This window comes from Balearica regulorum, chromosome 11 (assembly GCF_011004875.1).
Source record: "Balearica regulorum gibbericeps isolate bBalReg1 chromosome 11, bBalReg1.pri, whole genome shotgun sequence".
In the NCBI taxonomy this organism is placed as follows: domain Eukaryota; kingdom Metazoa; phylum Chordata; class Aves; order Gruiformes; family Gruidae; genus Balearica; species Balearica regulorum.
In genome coordinates this window covers 10,062,137-10,076,410 of record NC_046194.1, presented here as the reverse complement: position 1 = coordinate 10,076,410, position 14,274 = coordinate 10,062,137, and the positions used below count along the sequence as shown (strand labels likewise).

Sequence of the window (14,274 nt, the reverse complement as noted above, 5' to 3'; positions counted from 1 at the left end):
TATCATCATTAGAGTACAGTAATGTGGTACCCAGCTTGCATGAGAACAACTACCAGCCTCCCACCAGGCTGTGTTTTTAACAGACCTTGTCTCTCCATCAGTGCTTTCAGAAGGAGATGCTGTCGAGGACTTATTAGTGCTGCCGGCAGTTTGCTTAACTCACTAGTTGGGCCATTTAAAAGCAAGATACGAGCAGGGTGAGAGCATGCTGCGGGCTTGGGTGACTGCAGCCCCACATCCTTTCTCCCCTTAATCAGGAAGGCTAGAAGAGATTTTTAGTTTAAAATGTACCTAAACTAAAGGAAAGAAAAATTAAGCAAAATGAAATAAGCTGAAAATGTAACAAAGCATTTCACACCAGCTGCTAGGTCCTTTTGACATTAGAAAGCACATTTGGCTCTCACAGAATAGAAAAGTGCCATTCTGAACTTTCAATCCTTTTACCCCTGTAATGACAGCTTTTTCCCTCTTCCCTTCTTTAAGCTTAGCTCATTGTTTTCTTTTATAAAATCTCTTACAGGTTACAAAGCTTTCAAAAATGACAGAATGCCTACAAATTTTGATAAAAAGGTGTTAGTATGGGCAGGACGCTTTAAAAAGGAGGAGGACATTCCCAAGCACATATCGTAAGTAGACTGGTCTGAATGATGCTTTTGGATGTGAACACACAGATTGAGACCCCAGTCTGCATTGTGCCCACATGGTGAGGGTTAGTGCTCCTCCATGCTGACGGGACCTGCTGCTACTGGTGTCCAAAAATAATCTGAATTTTTGGGAACATGATCTTTTTATCATGCCCCGTGAAGTAAACTGGATTCCCTCGCAGATACCATACATTTCAGACTAGGTCGAAGTGTCTTCTGCAAGACAAATGGCTTTGTAACTCAGAAGTCACCATGGTAGAATATCATCCACTTTGGGTTTTCGCATGCTTTGCTAGATTTTATTGATTAGCAATGAATAATGCTGCATACATTTTAAAAAGAAGTTGGGGCTATACACAGCTTTGGTGACAAACATCTGCACAACGAGTTCCTCATGTCTGGGCTATGGTTTCACCTCCTTGTTGAGATATTTTGCTAAAGGATTGTTACTCAGTTTTGGAGACCTAATGCTTCCTGACTTGTGACATCCTGGGGGCTCCTCCAGCTGGCCTTCCCCTTGCAGGTGTAAGTAAATCTATGGCTGGATATGGTTTCATGAATGACTCATTGCCATGCTGCAGTCTCTTGTAAGCATGAACTGGTGAATAAATGCCGTGAGTCACTCATGGAAGGTGGTGGAGATTTCTCATCAATGGCTGTGGCTGCTCAGCTGCTTGGGAAGACAGCTCCGGACAGACGGTGCAGTTGTCCGCTCCAGCTCAGGCTCAGCCTCCCACCAGAGGCAGATGTCTGTGGGGCTGGTGCCAGCTGCCTGGCAGAGGGCTGTGCTGCAGTGGGACAGGGCTCAAAGCATCACATGCAGCAGATGGGGATGTGGCCACAGACCACTGCTTGCTGTGCCTCTTCTCTCTGTGAAAACTCTCCATTGCTCTTGCCCAAACTGTCATGCATGTGCTTTCGTTCCACTGAGGGTGGCATTGCCCAGCCATGGTGGCACGGGCCCAGTGTCTTCTGGTGCTGTGCAGCACGCCATGCCCTGCCCTGCAACACCCAAAGCTGGGCCCCTTGTAAACCTATTAGCATGATGAAAAGCCTTTCCTGTCCCTGTCATTTTGAGGTGTTCACTCTCAAATGCAATAAAGAAGGCAGAAGAGCAGGATTGTTATTCCTGTTGTTACTGATGACTGTTGGGAGTAGCAATACCCCACCTGGTGGGAGGGTGGCTAAATCTTTCCCCCATAGCTAATCTTTTGAGTCCTCCTTTAAGTACTTGCAGAAAGACAAGGCTGAAACATATTGTACATTAATAGGCAGTTGCTGGAAGACTTGAGGATTCATTACCTAGCTCCTCATGATCTCATTTCACACATGCTGCTGCAGGATGGAAACTCTGTCATCCGCAGGTCTGAGGTCCTCGACGCAGCAAGGAACAGCGTCAGGATAAAGGTTTGCTACATCATGATTGCGCTGACCTTGCTGGGCTGTTTGGCCATGGTAATCACAGGCAAAGAAGTGAGTATTGTTTCTGGGTGAACTAATCAACTAAATGTATGGTCTATGGATGGTTTCAGTGTAAATAAGCACCTGGGTAACAGATATGTTTGAGAATAAGTTCATATGAGCAATATTTGCACAGGATCTGTATCACCCCATTCTCCAGAGGAGAGATTGGCATGGGGAAGCACAGCTTACTGGTTAATCTGTTCCTTCTGACCCACTCTGCTATAAATCTGTGCAGAACAATGCTCTGTATTGTAGTATCTCGGCAAGAGGCCAGTCCAAAGGTTGTGGAGTAGCTCAGACAATGTCAATGACCCTGGTCCTGCCCTGCATCCATGGGTCATGAGGCTCCCGTGGTCCTGCCTGCCTAGCCTGCGTACCACCATGGCCACCAAGAGCTGTCACACTTGCTTCTTCCCATCCCAGTGGTGGGGAAGGAGGGTCTCCAGCCTGACTTGCATGTCCCAGCGCACCTATAAACAATTTACAGTGTAATTTTCCTGCTAATCAGAGCTGCAAATTCTGAAGATTTGGTAAAACAAGGAAACACATTAACTTCTGTCACTGCAAAATATCAAAAAGGACAGTGGGATGTAAAAGCAAGTGGAGCAAATGTGGTTGGAAATGTGTGAGTGCAATGACTTTCACCACTTCTTTTCAAGGCTGCTAAAAGGGATCACACGCTGCTGAGGATGAACATAGAAAAGAAGGCCAAATGGAGGGCTGAAGCGGAGACGGATGAGGAGGCAGCTGTTGGGAAGCCACAATGATTGGGAACAGATTTATTTTAACAGCAGGAAATAAGTGATTTGCACATGGCATGTGTACCTTTCTTCATTTAACTCTTTGGAGCTTTTTCACTGAAACTCTCAAAGCAAAGACTTCACTGCTTAAAAACTGCTCCATACAAACTGGGAAACTTGTATGGAAACTCCAACAGCTGCTTTCTGTGGCCTCTGGTCTTTGGCACTGGGTTCTGCTGAAATATAGAAATGTCTTCTGAACTGGAAAGTGTGGGAAGGACAGATGCAGGACTCGCCAGCTCAGGTGCTGCTGATGCTCAACAGGGCCATGGGGCTGTCTCCTCGCAGTCAGGAAGGATGTAGCCCTACATCAGAGAGCATCCCATTCTATGCAATGCCTCTAGGGCAACAGCCTTGGCCAAACTGACCTGGAGCAGGGGGGAAAGGAGTCTGAGATATGTTTTGCAAGCACAAAGAGGTCAATTATCTCTGTCTCTGAGCCTGCTGCCATCACTGTCCCCTCTCCCTCCCCAGCCCCTCACAGCGTCCCATGGCTGGGGGAGAAGGGGAACATGAGCATGAAGAGGGGCTGGGAAGATGGAGGGGTGTGAGCAGACCCTGATGACTGATGTGAGCCAAAAGGGCTTTGGGCCAGAGGATGGTGGCAGTGATTTGGAGTGGTAGTGTGGGCATGTGGAGTGATTTGGTGTCTGTGGGACAGCCTGGGATACCCAAGCCTGGCCTGGAGGCACCTCTCGTCCTGTTGTACCTCACTGGTTTTTCATCTTCTGCTTCCAGTCATTGTCATGGAAGTTCTTTAGCACTTGCTTAGCTGTGATTTTAGTCAGGAGTAATTGTTAATACATGGTATGCTAAAACTGGATTCTTTTTAATCATCATAGTTCATTAATTCATAATAAAACAGCTGTCCAATTACATCTAAACAAACGCATCTCTTCACAGCTTCATTTAAAGTGTCACCAAACTCTCTCGGATGATGTTAACAGGATGGGAGAGATCCTAATGAAATATGGAAAGTTTTGCTTTCATGAGGTGAATTAAACTCCAAGGACTGGCCTTGTTCATGCTTATGGGTGCTGACAGTCTGAGCCCCTGTGCATTGTTTGTAACCCCTCAAGCCCCGTAAGACAGGCTGGTGGAGCTGGGTGCACTTGCACGGGGTGCCAAGGGACGTAGAGTGACAAAATCCAGCCATCTTACCCTGGCTGCCCAGAGGAGATTGCAAATGCTGTAACCACACTCAGCCTTTGTGCAGTGTCCTGAGCATTACACCAAGCTCTGGCCTTTGCAAGATTTATTACTTGAAGCAGTTGCCCTTGTGCTCCAGGGGAGTCTGGAAGCACTGCCTCAGGTCTCGGATGTTTAGTGTGTCAAAAATCACGTCCACTTATCGCTGGTGTGTCACTACATGAGCAACCTGCTGGCAAGGACAGGCTGGGGCATTGGCAGGTGATCAGCAGTTGTTGGGCTCTGGGACTCCATCTCCTCTGCCTGTGGTGCTGCTCCCTTGCAGCTCTTTCCCTCTGATACTGCTTAGGAGCACTCTTCTCCACATTGCCACATCTGTTTAGGATGAGGACCATGTATGAGGGGGATGTTACAATCTGTCACATCTCGGTGTTTGCAGTGCTTGTTTCCAACTCACAGGCCTGTGCAGTACAATCCACCAAAAGTGATGTCTGCTCCCTGTAGTATTCCTCACGAAGTGCATCTCAGGGAAGTGAAAACAATGGTCTAGGACAAGCACAGAGTGAGCAAATCTCTGCTGACCAGGCACTTGCCTGCACAGGTAACATGGGCTCTTTCATTTTACATGACCTGGTTTTCTAGGTTAGTGCAATAAACCTCAAGAATTACCTCAGAGTTAGTGTTCATTTGGAGATAAACTAAAACAGCTCTGGTCAGTCTTTTAGACTATTTTTTTCAATTCTTAATGGCTTTCATGTGCCCTTTTAAGAAGGCACACGTAACACTTAAGGAATGTATTTTGATGCTTGTAAACAAATACACATCCACATTCTGAGCTTCCCTGACTTAAGCAGGAAAGGAGATGACCCTGACCATAGTCATATATAAAGAACAAGTAAATTAATCGTGACTTGTTGCACTCTGCTCTGCACTTCCCTCTGCCTGGAAAAAGAAAACACTGCTTCGGGTGTGAGCTATTATCAAATCCTCTTAAGCAGCTTTAGTCTCTGTTGACTAGTGCATAAAGCTGCTGCATTACACATCATCATTAAGAAAAAGAAAAAAATCTATTCCTCCTCTCTGAGCCACTGATGATGGGCCACTTCTGAGCGATCAGATGACCCAGGTGCTCTTGGGCTCTCACAAAGAGCTATGACTATTATGTAGGGAATAATCCTTTACCAGTCCCAGCTACATGATTATTCATTTTAATATCATAATATTCCCCCAAAAAATCAATCAGAGTAATTGCTGGCTTGCACTCAGTTAGTGGTGGGTGGCTGCTGGCGCTGGTGTAGCGCAGCCTCGGCTGGAGCCATCCCCTGTAGTATTTGGAGATGCCAGCAGAGGACATTGCACTACTCATGCCTCTCCAACACTAGGACTTATCACTGCTTGTTAAAATCAGTCTCCATCTGTATTTGCAAAGTCCTTTGACTCTTCTCTTGAAAAGCCACTAATTAACACAGCCTCCTGACTGCATAATTGGCTAATCCTCACAACCTTAGGGTTGTGGTGGGGTTTTTTATTTCCCCTCCCATCTATATTGCTTCAGCATCACACCTGATCCCCCAGTCATTTAAAAAAATGGATGGGAGTTGCTATTAGGTAGGAGCTATTCTTTCCTTTTTAATCACATGCCCTTATTTCCTCAGCTTGGCCCTGAGGACAATGTGAGGGGGCTGCCTCCTCTCCAAGGCACGGGATGGAGTTGACAGTACTGGTTTGCCATGATACTTATGGAGACCAAGGGTGAGTCCTTTCAACTCGTTTCCTCATTTATTGTTCTGTACTGGGAGGAAAGAATGCTTCCTCCCTTGCAGGATTTTTGCTGTTTTCATGAACTCTTATATGGAAATGGTTAACAATGGTGGCTGGTGCCATAGAGATTTGCATTATAATAACCAATTATTGGGGTAGATTTCCCTAGTAGCTGAAGTAGATCTAATTCTGCTTCCATTTAAAATCAGTGCTGCAGTTCCTCCTGGCTGTGGATTATGGTTATCATCACCATATTTTGAAGTTTCAGTGATTTCTGGAGACTCAGCTTCCTCAGGGAGCCAGGCTGCTGTGGGGCAGAGCTGGGTGCACCGAGCTTTCTTCTGCCAAGGTGGTGAGATCAACTCAAAAAAGGTGTTGAGGTATTGTCAGCATCCCACTGCCTTGGAGGAAAAGGGTGAGATGGGAAAGTCTGAGCTTGGTCCCTTCCTTACTCATTTTACCTCTCTCTGACCTGCTCAGGGGGTTTCTAGTGACACTTGATTTCTTTCCATCCATTCTGCTATGTGCAGTTCTCCCTGGGATGCAGCAAGGCTGATGTGATCCTGCACTTGCAAAGGACTTTTTCCCTGGATGCAGATGAAATCTTGCCATTCAGAAAGATCCTCTTTTTTAAAGACTTCACTGTTCTTCCAGTGTTAGTCTCTCACCAAGCTGGGAAACTGCTGCTTATTTAAGGCTGAATGCACCTAGCTTCAGCTTCCAGACAGTGAACATATTGTCTTCAATATGGAATATAAAACACCCCATCTCAACTCTATCCTGTGTGCAACTAGTCACCCCTCAGCTATTGTCTGCAGTAGGATTCCTGCTATGTTCAAAACACCTGTAGTTTCTAACCATTGCTTGTGGGTATCACTGGCTTACTGATCAGTTAAGTGATCGACATTATAGTGAATTTACTCCTGTATCAAGTGATTTACAACTACTAGTAGCCCAACTAGTAGAAAGAGTTGGGCTCACTCATGGCTTATGTATGCTCTGCAGTGTGAACAGAGTTATCAGAAACTGCCGGTGAGACTAGAACAGAAAATTGAGTGATTTGCATGCTGGTCTGTAATACACTTCTCCCAGATGATGTATGGTCCTGAGACTTTTTTCTAAATGAAATGGAAACAAAATAGTCCAATGAATTAGTTCATATGCTAATTACAATCATGCCTGATGGTTCGTATTTCTGTTTCTGCAGAATGTATGAATGCAAACGAAACTCTTAGCTCCCCAGTAGCTATTTTATCATTGTCTAAGCATTGTCCTGCAACAAATTTCTAACAGCAGGGCTATAATCTTTACCAACGACATCCATTAGGGCTGTAAAAATGTCATTAAAGCAATGCTGCTCCAGGGGGGATGGAACAATCTCCAGTATGGTTTCAGACTTACTAAGGGGCTGGAGTAAACCTTCAAAGGTAGGCAGTTAAATATCCCAGCATTTCAGTGCTCTAAGCCCCATGAGAGGGCAATTTTACTCAACAAAAAAACCTTAATGCGAACAAAAATACAACTATTGCATGTTGTTCTCTCCCACTCATTTCCTTTTTTTCTTCTCCTAAGAGCAGTTGTGCAGGTGGCACAGGGGATGCTGTGAGCTGGGGACTGCTGGGCACTCACTGCTGTGGCATGAGCCCACGCACGTAGCTGTGGGATGCCGTGGGGCTGCCAAGCGCTGCACAGTGAAACTCTGCAGAAATGGGTAAGGACCTGCCTGTGCAGCTGCAGTATCTAATGTGGCAATTCCCACAACCTCTCTGTAACTGCTAATGTTTGGTGTTCGAGGACTTTTTAATCTTCTTTCCTCTTGTTGCCTTTGCTGAATGCATTAGGGAGGGATTTTGAGCTCATACAGGTGAAGATGGTAAAGATCCAGGTGTCTGTGGACGTCCATGGGTGACAACTGGATGTGTTGAATATCTCCTGCTGCTGGGAGGGACAACAGGTGTGTCCTACCAAGATGGGCTCTGGGAGCCAACGAAGCAACTGCACAGGCTAAGCAGAGACAGCTGCTGCTTAGATGGCACTTTGCATACAGCTCCCCGAAGGTGGCTGATTCCCTCCCAGTGTTCTTTGTTCCAGGCCAAACTCTGACCTGGCACCCGGGTTCTCTGCAGCAGATGGTGCCATCCTCCCAAAAGCCAGTCTGTGAGGGCCCAGCTGCCCTGGGATCCCAGGGCAGCATCAGCTCAGCAGGACAGGTGAGAGCTGCAGCCCCACAACCTGGGGCTTTCACCTGCCCACAGGGTGACAAGGCTGGAATGGGGTTTGCCTGGCTGTGGGGGAGCAGAGCGGTATATCTGCCCTGCTGTCACATCCTTCTCTGGTCAACCCACCAGCACAGGCAATAGCTGTGATTTCACTGTTCTTAACTTCCCACAACACATGGACTCTACAGTGTTCACCAGGTGGGACACTGGCCTTCTTTTTAAGAAGTTCTTAATGTACAGTCTCTACCTCAGGGCTGGTCTTCTTTGGGAAGAACTAGGACAGAGTGTTCAGCAGAGCAACTGGAGCCCAAATATTTTATTTTTCCTCAATTAGCCAGAGAGAAATAATAATAATAAAGAAAAATCCTGGCAAAAGTGTGCCTGCATATGAGCCTGAGTCACCCATCTCCAGATCCTCTTTCTGTGCACAGTTATGCATCAGCCTGGAAAATGATTTGCAATATCCCTCAGGTTTTGTCCTTTACACATATATTTACATAAAGGAAAGTAAAAACTTTACAGCCTACCTTTATCTCAAAAGTAGGTTTCCCTTGAGACACAGTGAAATAGTGTGTCAGTCTCATCTGAAGGAGGAATGATGCAAATTTTGCTTTCAGCCCTGTGGAAGGAAACTGAAAGTTTTGCACTGGTAAGAGGCAATCAAGATGCTATTTTCTTACTGCTTCGGGGTGATCTAACCCCTGCCTTACTCAGCACCTCCCAAAGTATACCATGGCAGTTAGTGCCATGTCATCCCTTTTAGAGGTGGGTAAATCTGCACCCTTGGGAGCAGAGCTGCTCTGAGAGGGGCAAGTGCAGGCTGGCATGGGCATCCCTCCTTTATGGGCTTGTTTAGCTTTTAGAGCTGAGAACTTAGGATCAGTGGAGTTTAAGGGCTGGGGTTTGGGGGGCTGGGAAGGGGTCTCCCATCACCCAGGGGCCTGGAGGTGCTTCTGAGCTCTCCCTAAGACTCCCCTGTAGTGGAGCCCCTGTGGGGCTCCCCTGGAAGCGTACCAGAAGGGTATGAGTGGTGATATTTAATATAGAAAGTGGCAGAGTGCAGAAATATTCACAAGCCTGGGAGGGAGATGGGGGAAACAGCCCAAGTGTGACACAAGAGAAGGCACGGCTTTGCCCCCCTCTTTCTCCTTCGTCCCTGTTAGCAATGTTTTCATCAACAAGGAAAAGTGATTCGAGTTGCTTTTACGCATCAGCCAGGGATCATGACCTGGAAGTTAAGGCAGCCTCCTGTATGCACTCATCAGCCCTCTCACAGAGGCTTGGCCAGGGTCTGGATGCTCTCACACAGCAGTTGGTGCAAGCTCTGCACTTCCTGGCTAATGTGCTCCCTTGCTGCTCTGTATGCTGGCATACTTCTATAAACAGCAAAAAACCTGTGTACTTAACCAATGAAACAGGTATAGGAGCACTGATATCCAGGCATCAGCGCTGAGATAACGGCTCTCTTGGAAACTAACCCTCTGCGTAGGCTGAACCATTATAATTTCTAACTCTATGGCTATTATTCTCCATTATCCCACTGCTGTCTCGCTTCCCTTGCTGGAGTATGCACCGTCTCATACGCCATCTTTCAGCCCATGATCAGTGTCCTTGAGTCCCCAGCACCAATCCCCCTGGATGCTATGTGGTTGGGGCAACTTGGGTGCTCACCAGCTCGCGGTGTTTGGCTGAGTGTTGCTGTAACTTGCTCAATTTTTGCAGCCTGGCAAACCCAGTTTCCACAGGGAAAAGCACAGCACTGTATGTGCTGCTCATCACGTGCATTGTGCATCCAGGCTAATAACATACTTATGTATTTTACCAACTGACTCACATATTGGCCGATAAAGTGTGTTGCTGAAGGGGGAAACCTGTCTGCCTGCTGTAAAATGGTGTGTTTAAATCAACTGCATGCTGTTTGCCTGGCTCTGCAAACCCGGGAGCAGTTTTACAGCACTGGTCCTCTGGAAACACAGGCTTTGCTCTGGAGAGGCAGAGGAGCAGGTAACAGCTTGTGGTCTGAGATGAGGGAGTCGGGAACACACGTTCACGTAAACTGCCCTGCTAAGAAGCGCAAAACTCTGCGGTTTTGAACTATGAGCTATTTGATGCTTAATTTTGGAAATGCAGATCAAGCGCCCCAGAAAAAGGAGGATTGTGTGATATGGTCACAATGGTTTTTATAATACAGGCAGGGAGCGAAGCACTGGGGACTGTAGGACTGGGAGCTCGGTCTCCATGGCTCTGCCTGCTACTGTAGGGCAGGATGCAGCAGTGCTTGGCACGCTCATGTGTATGTTTAGTGCTACCCTGCAACTTCCAAATTTGCTGCTAAAAAGTAAAAGCCAGTGACCCCTTCCCTGTGCTTCTGGCAGGGGTGGCATGGCCAGTGCTCGTGCAGAGGAGAAGCAGCATCACTCTGCAGGCTGTGCAAGGGCTGAGCTGAACGCAATGCAGCCTGATGCAGGGCTGGCAGCATCTCCTCTACCTCTCCTGAGGCTGAGCACATCGAAAAGCCTTGTGAGCCTTTGGACAGAGGGTTAGCAAGGTTCTTGTGGCTGAAGAACTCCTGCTTCATCCTAGCTGCCAGCTGTGTTTGTGCCCTGGTTTTGCGCACTGCTCTGACCTAGTGCCCTGCCACAAAACCAGGAGTTGTGTCCCAAGGCTGTGTCTGATCCATAGCTCTGCCCCATCTCAGCCCACCCATACCAGCCAGCCAGATGCTCTGCTCTTAGCCAGGTGGCACCCATGCAGACTGACTGTCCTTGGTCTGGGGTGGGACCTTGCTGGGGTGGCTGCAGGGGCTGGCTCAGGGCAAACCCACTGCTCTGGTGCACCTGCACCAACATCTCGTACTGTGTGTCCCCTCCCCCCCCATCTCTTGTGAGAGAGGAATGGGGCTCCTAGCTACATTTTAAAATGCAAAATCACAGCCTGATAGCTATGGAAAGTTAACCTTGGTGCAAGAACCACTGCAAAGACTCTGATTTTAATTGACTGGAGAATTGCTTTTAACCTAAGTTGAAACTAGAGGCAGATTTGCATACAATCCATCTAAAAGCTGCCTCCCACAGCCAGAACAAGGAAACCTGTTTCTGCTCGGTTTTATGTTTTAAGTGCTTCTAACAATGGAGCAATTCAGTGTTTAAGTACAGTTTGCAGGCTCTACAGCAATAGCCTGCTGCAGAGAAAACTTCCTCCTGGCATTTCCTCATTTCTCAAGTTCGGCTGAGAGGCCTCAGCATATTTTAGTAAAAACTTTCTCCTCCCTTTGGTTTATCATTCTGTTACTTGTTTAAGTAGCCCCAGAATATACTGTTTTAATTAATTTTTTTCTTCTTGTGGCAGAAAAAGCTGTTAAGCCCAGATTCAACTTCATGCATTTGAGCAAAAGAGCTTTTATTTAATGCTTTTAGCTGTGATGAGTGAAAACTCCAAGCTGTCAGCTCTAACTGCAGGAAGAGTCCTGACACTGTACTCAAGTTTTATATTAAAAAAGGATGAGAAACTACGAGTCAACATGTCAGTGAAAATCCCATGAAATTGAGAACACATGATACCTTGTTCATTAATACTGTGGTTCAGTCTGTGAAATGTGAAAGCTGTTGAGTGGGGAGGAGAAAGCAGGGCCTGAGATTCTATCCAGTTGGGCTTTTCAGTCTCTGTTTGACTATTTTCTTCCCCCTCTTTCACCTTTCCAAGTAGGAAGCTCAGGGTCCAGCCAAAGGGCTGTTTATTTACCTCCTTACAACAAGCAGGTATCAGTGCCTCTCCTTGCTCAGATTACCTCCACCGCTGAGCAAATCTCTCTGGGCTCTCCTGTGATTAACTGGCAACCTCCTCTGTCAGGTCACAAAATCCAGTTTGTGGGTGTGGAAAGGGACTTGCTGAGCCAGGGCTCCCTGTCCAAAGAAATGCAGATCTCCTTTTTTTTTCTACCTAGAAGCTTCATCTCAGCACTGTGTGGCTGGCTGTCTGGGGTTTTTGATGTTGGATAGTAGTGCTGAGCAGCTGGGCTGGAGCCATGCAGCCCTGGCCATGCACATCCGCTCCCTGGTATTGCAGCCCCCTGCCTGGGGTGCTGGCCACCATCCACAGCACCCAGGTCCCACCACAGTGGCAGGGGCTAAACGGGCCCTGCAGAATAGAGCTGAAAGAAGGAAACTGCCCTTACTGGGTTATCCATCCTTAGCCAGGGGCAAACATGAGGTGGGTGTGGGTTGGGAAGTGCTTCCTTCTTGCAGTGGTTCACCTTACAATGGCTGCTGTCAGCCAACTGGGATTCGTGCTTGAATATGCACAGATGTTTCCTTTCCTGCTTAGTCCTGCAGCCTTGTTAATAATGAGTTTCCATTATGTAGTTGGACAGGGACTGGCTGTAGCCCAGATTTGATCAAGGATACAGAAAGACAGCACGCTCACACCTTGCAGAAGCTGCTATCTCCTCTGCCAGAAACACAGCATTTCTTTATTTTTAAAGTAAATCTCTGGTTGCCATGGTTTCAGGGAAGCACAGGTCTAGCATTGCTGAGAGCCTTGAGCAACTGCATGAGAAGTGTGAGGCTCCCCACCCCTGCCCAGAGGGCTGATTTGGCCACTGGTTTCCATGCCAGCATTGCGGCCTAGGCCACCTCCAGCTGCAGAGATTTCTCTGGCCCAGACCTCAAGGGACTTCCTTGGCTGTAGAGATCTTTCCAAGATCACACCTACCCCATGCTGTTGCAATGCATGGGTACAGACCAGGTAGTTTACACCTTCAGAGAAATAGGAAAATATGATTTAAGGAAGCCCTCCTGTGCCAACACTCTGCCTGAAAGTTTCAGCAGGACATGTAAAATTTATCCTCAGAGCCCAAAGATTTTCACACTGCTATATGTTTTGTGTTATAATCCTTTTTTTCAGCCTGTTTAGCACCCAGGTTGTCAATCAATGCGTCTTGTCTCAAATAAAGGATTTTGACCTTGGTTTATCTGGCACCTGTGGGTGAAATCTTGTAGCCATTAGAGGCAGTTCATCTGTTACACACCCAAGGAACAGGCAGACATTATTAGAAATACTATCACCTTTTGGGCATCTGTGAGGATTGAAAGTAGAAGCAGCGCATCCAGGTGGCTTTCAGAGGGAGGCTGGCAGCTTAGGAAATGTCCTCGGAACTCCTCCTGCCTTCGCTGTTGGCCAGCACCGTGTCGATTAATCGCTTTTAAAGTTCAGCTGGGAAATGTTAAGAAAGCAAATTTGCTCTGAATAGAAGGCAGCGAGTGGGCTCTGAGGGTAGGACTTGCTCCCGCTTTGTTGGTGCAAAACTAAGTTCATACAGGATCCGTAAGTGTCTGTATTTTTCCTTCCCTTGGGCTTTTTTCCTTTGAGGGAAGACAATTTCTTCAGTTTTTCACTGCTCTTGCCTTTCAGTGAGAGTTTCGGAAATGAGGGATTGTTTTCTTCTCCTCTTTCCAGCAGGGACATACAGGGGGTGAAGGCAGAAGATGATCTTAGGAGGACAAGAGGGCGCTGCTCGTCCTCATCTGCCTACCCTGCCTAATCCATGCTGGCCACTGAAATCAGCTTTGCAAGGGAATACCTGTCCTTTGACTGGCACAATTTTTTGAGTGCAGGAGTGACACAAACCAGAACTGTAGTTATGATGAACAACAGCTATAAAAGGGAAGAATTTGCCCCTTTGCACTTTCTTCTATGAGTAAATGGCAACACTTCAAACTCAGCATTGTTAAACTGTTCAGGAAAAACAGGAGCTCATAGAAAGAGAGGTCAACTCCTGCTTCTGTGTGGACTGGAGCCACCAAAATTACTCTTTCTATGACATCAGCTCCTCCATCACCAGCAGAATGAGCCCAAGAGGAAACAATAGTCAGGGAAGCAGGAAAAAAAAAAATCCACCTCTATTTTTTTCTTAACAAATTAAATGACCTGCACTGGGGAGTTTCTAACACTCCTAAACGGTTGAATGAAGGTCCAATTTATTTCCTGTCAGACTCCCACATACTTCAGTGTGATGAGGACTGCCCTGTGAGCACTGAGCAACATCTCCTCACTCAGAGATGGTGTCCCTGGTGCACCATGCATGCTCTGCTCGTGCGAGCTGCTCTGGACCATGAGTTCCTTGCCTGCATCCAGAAGCCCTGCTCACCAAATGTGCTGCTTGCCCTCACCTCCTTGGACATTTATCAGGCTTTTGAGTTTGCAACTGCTCAGGCAGTGGGTGCAGGTTTTGGTTTGTTT

The 14,274-nt window shown here is 47.1% G+C and overlaps 1 protein-coding gene across 3 annotated transcripts in view; it reads left to right on the top strand.

The window, feature by feature from the left end:
• Positions 1-14,274, top strand: part of LOC104635355 (protein FAM162B) — a 65,855-nt gene that overhangs the window by 1,737 nt on the left and 49,844 nt on the right. For 2 of the 3 annotated variants that reach the window (XM_075763253.1, XM_075763254.1), the window contains exons 2-3: positions 521-626; positions 2,009-2,117. In XM_075763253.1, coding sequence (XP_075619368.1) covers positions 521-626; positions 2,009-2,117 — 215 coding nt within the window. Of the gene's footprint in view, positions 1-520; positions 627-2,008; positions 2,118-2,767; positions 2,922-14,274 lie in introns of those variants that run through there. The other variant, XM_010302118.2, reaches the window with a different exon arrangement.